General features: G+C 32.1%; 2 protein-coding genes across 7 annotated transcripts; one reads left to right on the top strand and one right to left on the bottom strand.

The window, feature by feature from the left end:
- The first annotated feature begins 2426 nt into the window (after positions 1–2426).
- Positions 2427–6872, top strand: LOC113864632 (ubiquitin-like modifier-activating enzyme atg7). 4 transcript variants are annotated; one of them, XM_027498576.1, is made up of 14 exons: positions 2427–2700; positions 2897–3114; positions 3209–3400; positions 3491–3545; positions 3631–3725; positions 3835–4024; positions 4114–4213; positions 4346–4490; positions 4566–4724; positions 4811–4999; positions 5157–5348; positions 5426–5541; positions 5669–5822; positions 6546–6871. In XM_027498576.1, exons 1-14 carry the CDS (start codon positions 2580–2582, stop codon positions 6720–6722), a joined length of 2103 nt encoding a protein of 700 aa, XP_027354377.1. In that variant the 5' UTR covers positions 2427–2579; the 3' UTR covers positions 6723–6871. The 4 variants fall into 4 exon arrangements, 3 of the variants coding, with proteins under 3 accessions (XP_027354377.1, XP_027354379.1, XP_027354378.1); XR_003504892.1 differs by having other exon boundaries at positions 2443–2700; positions 5583–5822; positions 6546–6872; XM_027498578.1 differs by having other exon boundaries at positions 2451–2700; positions 4811–4898; positions 5179–5348; positions 6546–6844.
- LOC113864633 (serine carboxypeptidase-like 40) lies at positions 4018–11914 on the bottom strand. 3 transcript variants are annotated; one of them, XM_027498580.1, is made up of 8 exons: positions 11344–11892; positions 9786–9893; positions 9388–9662; positions 8019–8273; positions 7680–7888; positions 7432–7537; positions 7149–7235; positions 4345–5809 (listed from the first exon to the last, which is right to left on the bottom strand). In XM_027498580.1, the coding sequence occupies exons 1-8, from the start codon at positions 11711–11713 to the stop codon at positions 5786–5788; spliced, it is 1434 nt and encodes a 477-aa protein (XP_027354381.1). In that variant the 5' UTR covers positions 11714–11892; the 3' UTR covers positions 4345–5785. The 3 variants fall into 3 exon arrangements, with proteins under 3 accessions (XP_027354382.1, XP_027354381.1, XP_027354380.1); XM_027498581.1 differs by lacking the exon at positions 7149–7235 and having other exon boundaries at positions 4018–5809; XM_027498579.1 differs by lacking the exon at positions 4345–5809 and having other exon boundaries at positions 6924–7235; positions 11344–11914.
- Positions 11915–15420: the final 3506 nt, after the last annotated feature.

The raw sequence follows: 15420 nt of genomic DNA, 5'->3' as shown, positions 1-15420 counted from the left end.
AGGAACTATATGACTTGGAGAGAAAAATTTTGTCATGTGCAAGGCTCTAGAAGTGTTTGATGTGGCTATTAATGTAACCTCAAGAAGTGAATATCCCAATGCTAACTTGTATCTTGCATAAGTTTGAAGGTGAAGCAAGTTATTGATAATGTAATGGATGATATATATTACTCTATAAGAGAAATGATAGCTCCAACGAAAGCAAAGTTTGATAAATATTGGAGGAGTGTAATCTGCTAATGGTTATTGTTAGTGTCTTAGGTCCCAAGTTGCAACTTTCATATTGTTGACATATGTTTTTCCTTGATTTAGAAATCTACAGAAGTTGCTCAATAGAATATATAGAAGGTTTGAAATTCATTGGACGAATTATACGATGAGTATGTGTCTTTTAGTTTGAAGGAATCATCCCTTTCAGAAGTCAATAATGTTGGCAACAATTCTTCATCTTCTACCCAACCTAAATCTTTGAAGGTCACTGGGTTGAGCAAATTAGGAGCATTGTGCGTGAAAAGGAAGCAATTTCGCTAATAAAATCTGAATTACAAGCTTATCTAGATAAGGATGTTTATATTTCTTATGGAGATGGTAGCTCCTTTGGTATCTTGGATTGGTGGAGGAACAATAGTATGAAATATAAGATTTTATCAAAGATAGTTATTGATATATTGGCTATTCCTATTCAACTATGGCATCAAAGTCTATCTTTAGTACTTGAGGTAGAGTTATTGATAAATATCATTTTAAATTGAGTGAAAAATCAATTAAAACACTATTTTATAGTGGGATTGACTTCGTTATAAATATGATTTAAAAAAAAATCAAAGATAAAAACTTCTAATTCTTATATTTTTTTTCCTTATATGTGTAAGCATTTTTCAATACAAGATTTAATGTCTTTTTTCCAACTTATGTTGTTTTGGATGTATTTTAGTTAAATAACTATATAATATTGTTAAATTTATTAAGTTTGCATTAGACTTATTGGTTATTGTTTGATGTTTGGTTAGAGGTCGGAGACCTATTGTTGAATTTATTTAGTTTGTAATTCATAAAATCTATTAGCTCATGAGTCTATTATTGACATTTTTAGAAATAAGTCTATTAGCTCATATATTTATAATTGGCCTTTATAGATATTAGCTTATAAGTCTATTAACTTTTTTTTAGATATAGACTTTAGTCTATTTCAAATACCTATATGTATAACAGCCATTAAATAGACTAATAAATTATGACAAGTTTAAAAAATTAATTTATAATAGGCTAGAGGCCAGACTTGAGCTACGAAAATAACATATAGGCCAAAATTAGGTCATGTAAAGTCTGGCTCTAAGCTTGATCTAGTCAGATCTACTTTTATCCCTAATAAGGGAGAATAAAAAAAAAGAAAAATGAATAATTAAAAAAATTTAAAAATAAAAAATAAAATACTTAGTATGTGACAATCTAAGAGACTATAATACATGATAGATGATAATCTCATATAAATAAAAATATATATTATTACCATATATGATATTATTTTTATTATATAATCAATTATATATTATTTTAGTATTTTATTATTAATTTAAAAACAATGTATAAATTTAAGATTAAAATATTTAATAAAAATAAAAAAATTAAAGTGATAATTTTAAAATTTTAGAAAATAAATTACTCAATACTTAATATCTCAAGAATTACAATGAGAGTTTAATTATATGAAAATTAATGAAACATCAATAAAACTTAAAATTTGGAATTTTGTGACGCAATCCGCAAAGTAGAGTTGTTACAGCAACAAGACAGTTTACCGAATCTTCTGAATTATGTGTTCTATCATGTCGACAAGTATGAGAGTATGATAATACTTCTACACCAAAAACAAAAGTATGGTAATACTTATTGAAAATTTTCATATATATAATAAAAGTAAGAGGTTTAGTATGATAATACTCCCCCAAAAACATAAGTATGGTTATCGAAATTTTTCATTGAAATTCTTAGTTATAATACAACTTTAATAGTAAAACTATTTGTACATTATTATATGAGAGTATATTGTAAAAGAATATTTTAATGTGAATGAAATTTAAATTGAAAATAAATACAACCCATCGAGAGAAAATCCTCTAAAATTACGCTTTAATATTATTACTTAATTCAACGAGGCAGGGAAGTTCAACGTTATACTACTTCACTTAAACAAAGAACATACTCCAGTATAATATATGAGTGCATAATTAAAAATATCATAAAATAAATTTAATAAAAATTTGTTTAATTAATTAGTGTCCTTATTTTTTTTTTTGGGTTAAAAGGGTTAATGTTATTTTCATATATTTTATAGTCCATAAAATAAAAGTATAGAACATGCCAAAAACTAAAAGCCCATATGAAACCGAGCCCACATGACCCGTGTAGAGCAAGTTCCTTTGATGATCACGAAGACAGACGCCAACAGCAACGTTGTGTTGTTGACTGAAGAAGCCGATTGAATTCAATCCCATGAACACGAAGATGGGTTCTGCTCAAAATTGGTGAAGTGGGACACACCGAAGCAGTGGCAGATCTACCCTTTGAAATAAACAACGATGGAGGCTTTGCTGCAATTCGCGCCGATGCAGAGCTCCGTCGATGAAGGCTTCTGGCACCGATTGTCTTCTTTGAAACTCAACAAGCTTGGCATTGATGATTCTCCAATACCCATATTTGGTTTTTCTCTTTACTTCAATCCTTACGCTTCAAAAGAGTTAACTTTTTTTTAACGTTTTAGGGATCAGTTTAAGAAACGATTTGCATAATTGCATTGTTAATTAATTTTTTCTACTTTTAAAACTGCAATGTGAACCATATTTGATGAATTATGCATTGGCTTCATTCATCTTAGAATGGTCTAACTTGATTGTAGGTTTCTATGCACCTTGCTCACACTCTCAAGTGTCAAATCATTTAACTGTTTTAGCCGAGTCTTTGCCTTCTGAATTGAGTGAGGCACCGTTAGTACCTGAACCTAGCCGTGGAAATAGGAATAGGTGCTTTGTTCCTGGGATACTTTACAACACTAATACTGTTGAAAGCTTTCATGGACTTTATAAGAATAACCTGTTGAAGAAAGAGGCAGCAAAGGTAGACCATTTGATTCATATAGATACATGAGAAGATAATTGGATTGAAAATTTTTGGTCTCACACGAGTTTACCTTTTGTTGTTGTTAAATTAGATATGGGATGACATTCTAACTGGAAAAGCTGTGGAGGACTGTTCAGTGCTTTCGAGATTCGTTCTTATTTCATTTGCGGACCTGAAAAAGTGGAGTTTCAACTACTGGTTTGCTTTCCCAGCTCTGATGCTTGATCCTCCTGCAACTGTGGTTAATCTAAAGCCAGCTTCTCAGTGGTTCAGCGTAGCTGAGGTGCTTTGAGTTTTGTTATTCTCAATGCATGTTGTTTTAGAGTATACCATTATTTTCGTTTTTAACATTATTTGTATTGTGGGATACCAGGCTGAATCCCTCTCTGCAGCCTGTAACGAGTGGCGTAGCTCAAAATCAACAACAGGTATATGGAAGTAATCTCATTGATCTGTTCTGTTGCTTCCTTTTAACTTGGCCTGCTTTATCTAATTAAAAAGAATACATGGCAGATGTTCCATTCTTTTTAGTCACTATAGACCCAAATTCACGGGCTACTGTTAGGCTTCTGAAGGACTGGGAAGTTTGTCAGAGCGATGCTCACAAGGTATTAATCTAACTCTGGTTATGATTATTATATGTAGTATTTGTGAAATTGCTTTTTTGAATGTGAAACTACAGATGTCTTTATGAAATTTACCAGATTCTATTGGCAGATCCTTTTTGGATTTTATGACCCATGTCATCTTCGAAATAATCCTGGATGGCCTCTACGCAACTTGTTAGCACTTATTTCTGCAAGGTGGAATCTCAAGTCTGTTCAATTTTTCTGCTACAGAGAGAACCGTGGTTTTGCAGACATGAGTTTGTCCCTTGTTGGTGAAGCATTAATAACAGTTCCACCAGGTAGAGCTGCATTAATTGTGTAACAGCTTATTGATATATCTTTCTGTTTGTTTGTTGGATTTTTTAACTTTGAAGGAGTAACTTTATAGAATGGAAAGACACTGTGCCTAGTGCTGTTGGATGGGAACTAAATAAGGGGAGAAAAGCACCTAGGTGTATAAGCCTTGCACAGTCCATGGACCCAACCAGGTTTATTGCATTCGTTTTTTTTCTCTCGTCTTGCTTTCTCTCTCACCCTCTCCCTCTCTCCCTCCTGTGGTGCTACTTATTTTGTCAACATTTCTGTTATTTTGAACGATCATTTTTAATTTTTCTTTTCAGGTTGGCAGTATCTGCTGCAGATTTGAATTTAAAGCTTATGAGGTGGCGTGCTTTGCCTTCTCTAAACTTGAATGCCTTATCTTCAATGAAGTGTCTTCTCCTCGGAGCTGGCACACTTGGATGCCAGGTTGCGCGCATGCTTATGGTGAGAATTGAGAAAATCCTATTGTTATTTTAATTCTTCAATTTATGATAACTGATAAAACTTGTGCTTTTGTAGGCATGGGGTGTCCGAAAAATTACTCTGCTTGACAATGGCAGGGTGGCTATGTCTAACCCATTGAGGCAGTCTCTTTACACTTTGGATGACTGTCTTAATGGTGGTGAATTTAAAGCTACAGCAGCAGTTGAAAGTCTTAAACGCATATTTCCAGCAGTGGTAAATGATTAATCCTAAGACTTTACTTGATGCTAAATCCAATAATCACAATTTTCACATAGCTGCATGATTTTGTTCTTTTCCAGGAAGCAGAAGGCGTTGTTATGGCCATACCAATGCCTGGACATCCAGTACATAGCCAGGAACAGGATAGTGTGCTTGATGATTGTAGACGTTTGTGCAATTTGATTGATTCTCATGACTCAGTTTTTTTGCTGACAGATACAAGGGAAAGCCGATGGCTCCCAACACTTCTCTGTGCCAATACTAACAAGGTTGGTTAGTTTATTCTCATAAATGGCATATATGCCACTAATTATATCACCGCTTAAAACGTGATGCACATTCTAAACTGAAGCATATGTTATGATTGCTCTCCTTTGGGTATCTTTAACTGTCATGCTTACAAATTTATTCTTTCTCTATTTGCAGATTACCATTACTGCTGCACTAGGGTTTGATAGTTTCTTGGTTATGCGCCATGGAGCTGGTCCTTTCAGTCATACCCATAACTTGAATGCTGAAACTGATAATTCTTCATCTGCTGATATGCACATAAATGATGCAAATGGAAAGCATAGATTGGGCTGTTATTTCTGCAATGATGTTGTAGCACCAACTGATGTAATTTCTGTGCAGCCTTTTGTGTTATATTTGAACTAATGTAACCCACATAACTAATTCGTATTGGCTTTCTGCAGTCAACATCAAACCGCAGCTTGGACCAGCAATGTACTGTGACCCGACCAGGGCTGGCTCCTATTGCTTCAGCCCTTGCAGTTGAGCTTTTAGTATCAATTTTGCATCACCCTCAAGGGTAATTCAGCAAACATTGATTTTATGTGCAAGAATTATGAGGCATTACAATAGAGAGCCAAAGAAGTCCCATCTACTTTGCTTTATTTATCCAGCATGAAATTCAGATATTGACTATACCTTTTCAGGATATTTGCTGAAGGTGATATTAACAGTCGCACTGGAGCTACTGAGCAACCTCTTGGTATTTTACCTCATCAGATTCGTGGTTCCCTTTCTCAATTTTCTCAAATGACCCTTGTAGGTTACTCCTCCTCCAGCTGCACAGCCTGTAGCCACACAGTAAGTACTAAGTCTGCATGATAAATAGTGATTGCTATTTGATAATGCTTCTGCAATTAGTTAGCTTTGTATGCTTTCCATTGCCTGATGTACTTAGAAGTTTAGATACTGTGCTAACATGATTTAATATTTAACTTTTACCCAAAATTTGATTGTTAAATAAAACGCATAGTTGATTAATTATAGTTAATTAATTAAACTTAATGAATGTTCTCAAATTTCAACAAGCTTATATAGATTTAATGTAAAGTGGAGTATCATTAACATCAGTTAGGTCTAATCAGTAAAGAGTAAAAGAATATCTGTACAGAGAGGAAATAGTGGAATAAGGAATTGGAAAAAAGAATTAGGCAAACGGGGCAAGGATTTTGGGCTGTAATTATCAAAATTTTTATGTCCAACTAATGAGATATATTTATGATCCTATTTCTGCTACTGATTTGAATTAACAAACACTTGAAATAAATAAGCGCTATGTTGGAAATATAGCGACAAAATTTGCATGGAATATTGATCAGAGTTCTCTTCATCAGAAGTGTAGATATAATTTGTCTCATTTGGCCGGCCGATTGCAGCCTCATTTAATATATACGTGTGAGGATATGCTATTGGCCCCATTTGTGTCCATTTACACAGTCATAGCTACTGACCTTGTTAAACCTATCATTATCAATTTCTTATCTAATATAATCCCCTTTGTTTTGTAAAATTGCAACCATTCAGGTTGTATCAGAATATCGAAACCGAGAAATGGAGTTCATACTCCAAGCAATCAATCATCCTACCTACCTAGAGGATCTCACTGGACTGACAGAGTTGATGAAATCAGCCTCCTCATTCTCATTGGATTGGGACAAGGACATAGGTGATGAAGAGGACGATGACTGTGTTGAAATTTAACTATTAGTCAGTTGTACATAAACTAATTTATACGAAATGTTACTATGTCAACGGTTGCTTTGTTACCATACCTTATCAAATGTACAAAACCGATTTCCATGTAATTTATATTCATCCATCTCAGCAATTTGAATTTTTTGTGCATTTACTTAACCTTGTCCTTGCTGAGTAATTCGACTACTTTATGAAGAAAACCTATGTGAAATATGGGAAAGCTTTTAATAATGTTTACACTAGTCATGACAATGAACACCAACAGAAGTCCAGTTCAAGAAATCCAACTTTAATTGAGTTTATTTTCCTTAAAAATTTTAACATAACTGTAATAATTATTAAAAACAGGATTACAAGAAACTAGGCATTTTTTTTGGGACCAGGAAGAGGAATGCCCTCTAAGAAATATTTGACCAAAGAAAGAGCTCTTGCCGGTTGGTAACTTGGCACTTGATGCCCTGCTTCCCTAACTGTAGCTAATGTTAGGTCTCCATTGTACACTTGTGTATAGCCGCCAACCTGTCACACACACACAGGTTCCTATGAAAATGCAACCTAACATTCTATAAAGCATGATTATTCTTCTATTCAATTGTTGAGTTTTTGTCTTATATGAACAGGCAATTACATTATCTTACCATTTATTAACCAGAATTAAAAAACATAGGAAAACTAATAGGAACATTCAATGTGTAAGTAACTGTTTCTAAATTACCTCTCCACGGGTAAACCAAGGGTGCCAAACAGTTTTAATGGGAAGCTTCATCTTGTTAATCGAATACTTGGTTGAAGTAATAGGTACCCTTCCATCTGTGTCACCACTGTATCAAACAATAGATAAATAATCAGAATTTGTGAATATACACGTCCAAAATTATTAGAATTTAGAAGATATGGGAAAAGGCAAAGTTAATTGCAAGTTTCAACAAATACTAAATATAAAGAGAAAAATGAAGATTTTACCTGAAAATCCAAACCCTGAGGCTATTGTTGAGGAATTCATGTAAAAGTGGAAGAACTGTTGAAGAGCTATCAACCCACTTTGTAATGACATCGCTGCATGGTTCCCAGTCATATTTGAGGTTGGTAACATTGGCATGGAGAGCCTCTTGAACATCTTTTCTATTAAGATATGCATACACATAATACTCACTACATGGATCAGTGACAATCTGCAAAACAAATCAACATGGCATCAATTGTAGACTAGTTCATAGAGTCATGAGTTTTCTAAAATCTTTTAGACCAAATATTCCATAATTTAACAAATAAATAAATAAATAGACTGAAATTGAAGCTTACAGAGGTCTTTTTGGGCAGGACCGTGAGATTGGTGTTCTTGCATAGTGGAGCATAAATGTTGTATAAATCAATGTATTCAAGATCATTCCCAACTTCATTTTCAGCTGCATCGCACTCACTTGTCTGATTCTTTGATGAGTAATCACAAGATTTGTTGATATCATAAGCTGCTTGGTCTGAGATGATGGCATGGCTAGCAAGAAAATCATACATTCCTAGCGCGTCAGTTTCATCGTTGATCACTGCATTCCCAATCTGCACAACGTAAAAAAGACACATATTCTCATATGTTAGCTTTGTTCTATTCTTGTAATAAATTAAACATCAAACTACCATAAGAATCTCAGTCCTTTATAATTTGACTTGGTTTCTTTCTTCTTATTTTAATAAGATTTAAATTTAGAAGTGTCAATTATGCCTTCTCACTTTTTTTAAAAATGATAATTATCAATATTTTTGTTGTGTTAACAAAACACTAGCTTGTTACTCGTATAAGTAAAATATATTGAGTTATTTATTATATAATAAGTTTTTACTAAAAGTTACATAATTCAATAGAATTAATTGTATTGGACAATAAATATTACAATTTTTAATAAAAATTTTAATATATACAACTTCCTATATACATGGAAATTGATGGCATTCTTTATTTTTGTTTTGGACACCCCACATGATATTTTCAACCAATGCTATAGTTCCGTAAGTGAAACAATAAATCATAGATGGATTGTGGTATACATAAGAACAAAAAAACCATGGCTCGGTTCTCAATGACCAATCAACAATGTCTCACCACCTTGTCCACCCATGTTGGGACGGGGCTAAAGGGACCACTTATTTAACTAGCCCTTAGTCTAATAACAAAAAGAAAAATTGTTAACCTCATATATTTTTAATAAAAAGTATTCTTATTGAATCCTTAACTCTAAGTATTAAATTAACAAAATCTTAAAAAGAAATCCCTTACATCTGAAGAATCATGTCACTACTCACTAGTGACATTTCAATATGGCCTAAAATCAAAATGCCATCATCACAGACCATGGACCAGAATTCCATGATTTAAATTTAATAAGACAATCATGATTCATGAGCCATAAATTAACTAGACTTGGACCCACTAAAAGCCAAATTGGGTTGGTCCTGGCCCAAATAGGCTCGTGAACCCCAATTAAGCAGAAAAATCTTCCTTCACCATCATTAAAGGAACAAAAAAGTTGACCCAGAAAAAAGAAGTAATAGACAAAAGATATAATTAATGTAAGATGGCACCCATGATTCATATTTTAGAGCTAATCACACAAGTTACTAACAGTTTCTCTATTGCTATTTCTAATTGTAAAGCAAGGAGGAGAAGGGCACATACCAAGATTCCTTTGAGGTTGATGATTGCCTTATTTGCCATTTTGTTATGGTAGAGAATTGTATGTGCTAGTTGAGGCACATAATGGCCAGCATAGCTCTCTCCAGAAATATAGAAATCTCTGTTCTTATATTCTGGAAATCTCTCCAACCAATTCACCAAAAATAAATAATTATCTGCTGCTGTTTTCTTATCTCCATTGGTACCATAATCTGAAGATTTGTTTGAATAAGAAAACCCTACTCCAACAGGTGACTCCAGGAACAGAACATTTGCAACTTCAAAATCCAAATAAGCCATTAGTGAGATAACTTAAAACGATTAACTTTTTGTTATAGTAAAGGAAAATAGTTTCTTTAAAATATAAAATAAAAAAAAGAATTTGATTTTTTTATATTTACCATTGTTCCATGAATATCTATTTTTGTATAGTGTTTTGCCATCACTGTTTACTCTGAAAGGTCCAAGTTCTTGCATTGCTCCATAAGCAAGAGAGGAACATCCGGGACCTAAAAAGTGACATGATAATGTATTAACCACAAAACGCAATGATATACAATTAAATTAATCCATTTTCTTCTTGACTTTTTATTTTCATGCTTGCACACACAAAAGCATGGTGTTACCCTACCACCTAAACAACCACATGAGACTCGCATTGACAATAGAAAGTGTTGATCATTCACGCTAGTGAGCCATCTACATGCAACAGTTTAATTTGTTGGCACTGTGAGTTTGAATAAAGTATATTACCATGCCTAAAAAAGGACACTGTTCATTTTAAATTTCAAAGTAAAAATTGGATTTAATCACAAAGAATATTATATATATATATATATAAAGGATGGGGTCCACAATTAAAGATCTTACTAGTTGAGTTAGTTGACACTTTCGTCAAGCCAATGAATATATTTATGTTTCATTAAACAATTAAAGTACATAATTGATAGGTATAATTGTAAATTGTTTTCATGTTTTTGTTCTTCGTTATTTTTTAAAGGAGGGTTACAATAAATGCATAAATCCTCTAGATGCTTGGAATATGGGATTTGAACACCTGCTATCCCTTAAAACGCTGGGCTTATAATCAGTAGTAAGGCTTAAGAACTATTCTCTAATATAAATTAGTAAATAAAATAACTGACAGCTCACGTCTCTCACCAGATTCATATATTAAGAACTGTTCATTAAAAATTAACTTCTGTTCAGCTCATTAATTTAATCAGTTTAATTAAATTAATGTTTATATAACAACTCATCTAAGTATAAACAATACGCACCTCATGCAAAGCAATTAATTAAGAATCAGGCAAAAAAAATATAAGTTGATGCAAATAATTAAAAAAATTAACTTTTTTAGAGTATGGTTTGGAACTTGAGTTCTTACATGAGTTGCTAGAGAATAACTCATTAATTGGACTAAACATAGCTCTCCAATAATGCGGTTTTGAATAAAAAAACAGCGTACGGTTATAAGGTCATGCAAGTAGCATTGCTGGCACATTAGGTGTAATTATGATTTCTATTAATTGATGTTTCACTTTCAAGAAAATAAATAATTAGTTGGCAAGAAAAACAGATGAAATATTCATTGCTAAGGAAAAGGAAATAATGGACGGAAACGTCTTTATTAGATGTATTTAGAAAGCATTATAGGGCAGATTCTGTAGGATTTCCTATAGCCTATATTGGTTAACATGTTAGTGATGTCTCCTCTTAAAATAGAAGGAAGAAGGCAAAGAAACATTTACATGTGCATGAGAGTGGACACACTCTTAGACTAAACGAAAGTATCCCCACTACAAGGCTTTCAAATTAAACAACAAAAATAGCTTTCATGTTTGAGTGTGGAACACTTCAATGCATGAACAAGATGCAATTTCTTGGGTTTGCCTTGGCTATGTTGCTATTGAAAACAACAACAAATTAGATCTAATATAGTTGGTACTTGGTATTTACCTCCATTGAGCCAAAGAAGAAGTGGTAGTGTTTCTTTAGAATGTTGTGCTTCAACAAAGTAATAATAAAAGGCACGGCCATATAATTTATTCACAGTAACATACCCTCCATATTGAGCAAAATTCACAAGGGGTTGTCCTGGAAGCCTCTCAATTCTATCTTTCTCTTTGAGGCCCTCTTGAGAATAAACAATCTCATCATTAACAACCTCTTGTACCTCAAACTCACTCCTATCAATTTGTGAACTTCCCCTTAACTTGGACTTGTGTAGTTTATTAAGAGCTTGAACTTGTTTGTTTCCATGGATTTCAGCCACAAGGAGTGAAAGAATGAGAAAGGATAGAAGAACAGAACAACTTGCTCTGCCCATTGTATCTTTATGTGGAGAGCCTTAGAGAAAGAAAGTGGTAAATATATAGGAAATGGGTGAACAAAATGGTATGGTATGGGGCATATGAGGTATATAAGAATCCAAAACTAGCTAGCTGTGTTGGATCCCCATGACAACACCATATCATAGAAGGAGAGTATAAGTATAAAAATTTTGAAGTTGCAACAACCAAGAAGGGGTAAGATTGAGCAACCCAAAATTGATATGATAAGGATGTGGGCCAAATTGAACTTTTGAGAGTTGTTCATAGCAACCAATGGTGTTAGGCCACATGAGTGATTTTAAGGGTACTATTTCAATTAATAAATAATAACACAAGCTTGCAGGAGGATGAAATTGTATGACAAGACTTCAATTGCACAGCATAAATGTTTTAAAAAGAAAATTGCCTTTGGATACTTGGATATTTCTTTTTGTAATGTCCTCTAAAGCTAAATATGGCTTTGGGGGGAGGAGAAGAATTGGTTTTCTGGAAGAGAATGTCAAAAAAGAAACATAAGTGACAATAGGAAAAATCCATATTGGAAGAAATTATAATATTTTAAACTTTCTCCCCTGACTATAATGATAACTAATCAATTTCAGCATCGCTTTATTTATTATACTCAGAATTAGGATAATGATTGTGTGTATTTTTTTTGACTTTTCACTGTGTCATTCCAATTAGACTGCTTGTTTAATACTAATTGCATGAAATAATTGTGTAAATTATGGACACAACGAAGAGCGACTTAGAAAGGAGGGAAAAAGAAAGACTAAGGAAGCTTCATGTTGCTGAATCATTGACCATGCACGTGCGAAGTGAGCCCAATCAGGTGTTCCAAATACATAAAAGTCAACATTTAGTGAATTGTGATGCTTCATTGATGAACTTCTGAGCTCTTCTTTTTTCTATAATGATCATAGTTCAATTTAACAATTCAAGTAATTTTTATCTCCAAATCTTCATCATCTTGTGTATGCATAGAAATGAAAAGTATATTATACGAGACTCTTTTGTTGCACTCAAAAGTTAAATTAAATGAATAAAGCTTCTGAGGTTTAAATATAACTTGAAGCTAATTCAAGAGATCCTTTTATAAAATGGATTGATTGATGAGATTTTCATTTTGCAAGTATCATTTTTAAAGTTGGTAAGTGATTCCTTTAATTGAATTCATTGTCTTTGTTAGCTTCTCAAAGGGCATTTAACAAAGTTGAAAAGACAAACAAAAATGTGGCAGAGTCCTTCTTATTTATGTAAGTGAGTATATAGACAATTAGACATGAAGGGTGACAAAAAGATTATGTAATTTTGTATGCTGCGGATTTATATATGAATCCGGTAGGTACCTTCTTTTCCAATAACCATGATCCAACAAAAAATGCTTCATAAGATACTTTTGCTTTGCCGTGTATTGTTTTTCCTTATGCTTTAATTGAACCTACATTTTCTTATTCCAAGTCTTTGTTTCGAATAAATAAAGCTTTCAAATAGAAAAAAAGCAGCGATACCATACAAATTTATTTTTACTATGTGGAATAATCGTTTACTGTAAAAATTTTGGTCCCAAAATTACTTCGGATTTTTTTTACTGCTGCCTTATGAATTTCTTGCTCATTAATTTTAAGCATGCTATGTGGGTTTTTTTATTTTTTTATTATTTTTACATGGTATTTGAAAATAATATATATATTAAAATATGAAATTTTATAAAAAAATTAAAGAAATATAAAAACTTAAAAATGACCATTTAGTGCAAGTACTAAAATTCAAAGATAGAACAACCAAAAATTATATAAAAAATTAAAGCGTTAAAAATTATCATTAACGATTTTTTAAAAGAATATGAAAATTTTAAAATACCATGGCAATTTTTGGATCTAAGCATATAAAAAATCGTCGATCACAATTTTTAAATTTTTTTATTTTTTCATATATATTTTTTTAAAATTCATATTTTGATGATTTTTCTCATTTTTTTTTTCATATAAGAAAAAAGTGCCTGTTCTGTGAGTGTCTAGTTGGGAAAAAAGGCAAGTATGAGTTAATTATGAGCAATCAAAAGTAGCAATCGCCATCAATTGGCACATTAGACAGTTTGGAAGGTTCTCTTGATTGCTTTGTTAGTGAAATATTCCATGATAATAGCACACCTAACCAAGTTTATTAATGAGATAAAGACATTAATTATTTGTTTGCCAACAGGACCCTCGTGTTATTTGAATATACGATCTAATTTAGGTTGTAATTTTTTTTCTAGTTAATGGTAAGAGTTGGGATTAATTAATTGTACCTTCACATGTCGCGTTCCTCAAAATGCATGGATCTAATCACAAACATCTGAAACTTTATGTCAATGAAAACATCACAAGTAAAATCATGTTAGTAAATAGAATGGATCATTGAGCGCATGTCACGGGTCTCACTGGCTTAACAAGCATTCTCCTCCTTTAATTAACATAACCTCTGTTCAGAAAATAACCAAGACCTTAAGTAGGGTCACAAGCTACTCACCATCTCATAAACTTTTTAGACTTTAGCCAAAAATCATATTAAGATCTTTTAGTAATATATATTATTTACATATTTTTAAAACAAGATTAGCAATTGAAATTGTGTAATATAGTTTATAAACTATATCTTTTAATTGATAAAATAAACAAATTATTCTTATCGCTGTCTTTTTTTCAAATGAAAGTATATTACTATAATAGATAACTTGATTATAGTTATTATATAAAAATACTAGTTTTGTTGGAATCATTGAATTCAATAGTGAAATGTTAATAATAATTACCTTAAGTTGTGGTTAAAGGTTTTCTAAAATTCTATTTTTCAAAATTGATAATATTTTTTGTAAAAAAGAAAATCTTAACTCGATGTTAATCATATTATTTCTCTAAAATGCATATATACATGTGATATTAATTTTTTAGGTTCCAATAGAAGTAGGGTCCTTGACATAAATCTTGTTTGTCAACTAGCAGAGCTGAAGCTGTCCCTTGGAAATTATGTTTTGTTTTTTTAGGAAGACCATGGGTCAATTAGGGGCAGGGATTTGTCATTTTTTTATTAAACTTATAAATCAAAAGCCTAATTCTAGAGGGAGCAGTTTGAGCTAGTTTTCCAGACCCAAAAACAAAGCATTTTAAGTTAACCATATCACAAAAAGATTTCAAAGCCATGAAAATGAGAGAGAAATTCTAACAATGGAGGATCATTTTGGCAACTGTTTAAAGAATAATACCTATAAAAGTTTAAGATTATTTTATACTCAATAAAATTGAAAATGGGAAATAAATAAAAAGAAATTCATGGTTTTAAAAAATTGAGAAACTTTCCCCCTACTTTTTTGGGGTCAAGAAAAATTTTATACTTTGAAGGGGAACTTAAAGGCTTATGCGATGCTGTTTTGGGCTTCGTACTCTGATCCCTTTTGAACCCTTGTCTAATTTCTTTCACAACAATTGAACTTCAATCTTGGACCCAAAAATAAAATAAAATTATAGCCTTGGACTACTGAGATTTCTATTTCTTTTCTATAATGTCTCATAAGTTTTTTTTTTTTTCTTTTTCCAATCTCACATTAGTAGGCAACATGACATAATTTTCTAGCTCAAGGAATACAAATACTATTTTGTATATCTAAAACGACAATTGTTATATGGCAATTATTAATGTGTGTCATAATTTTGGACACGTC

This window comes from Abrus precatorius, unplaced genomic scaffold, assembly GCF_003935025.1.
Source record: "Abrus precatorius isolate BTA unplaced genomic scaffold, Abrus_2018 Scaffold4, whole genome shotgun sequence".
Lineage (NCBI taxonomy): Eukaryota > Viridiplantae > Streptophyta > Magnoliopsida > Fabales > Fabaceae > Abrus > Abrus precatorius.
Note: the sequence above shows the minus strand (reverse complement) of the source record. Positions and strands in the feature narration are given on the sequence as shown.

Excerpts from the sequence above, each read along its gene's own strand:
- LOC113864632 (XM_027498577.1), top strand. The coding sequence starts at position 2,580 with ATGGAGGCTTTGCTGCAATTCGCGCCGATGCAGAGCTCCGTCGATGAA. Across the intron at positions 5,000-5,156 it reads TCTGTGCCAATACTAACAAG|ATTACCATTACTGCTGCACT; the intron begins GTTGGTTAGTTT and ends CTCTATTTGCAG. Across the intron at positions 5,542-5,668 it reads ATTTTGCATCACCCTCAAGG|GATATTTGCTGAAGGTGATA; the intron begins GTAATTCAGCAA and ends ATACCTTTTCAG.
- LOC113864633 (XM_027498579.1), bottom strand. The coding sequence starts at position 11,713 with ATGGGCAGAGCAAGTTGTTCTGTTCTTCTATCCTTTCTCATTCTTTCA. Across the intron at positions 7,889-8,018 it reads TCCTGCCCAAAAAGACCTCT|ATTGTCACTGATCCATGTAG; the intron begins GTAAGCTTCAAT and ends TTTGTTTTGCAG. Across the intron at positions 7,538-7,679 it reads CTCAGGGTTTGGATTTTCAG|TGGTGACACAGATGGAAGGG; the intron begins GTAAAATCTTCA and ends TGTTTGATACAG.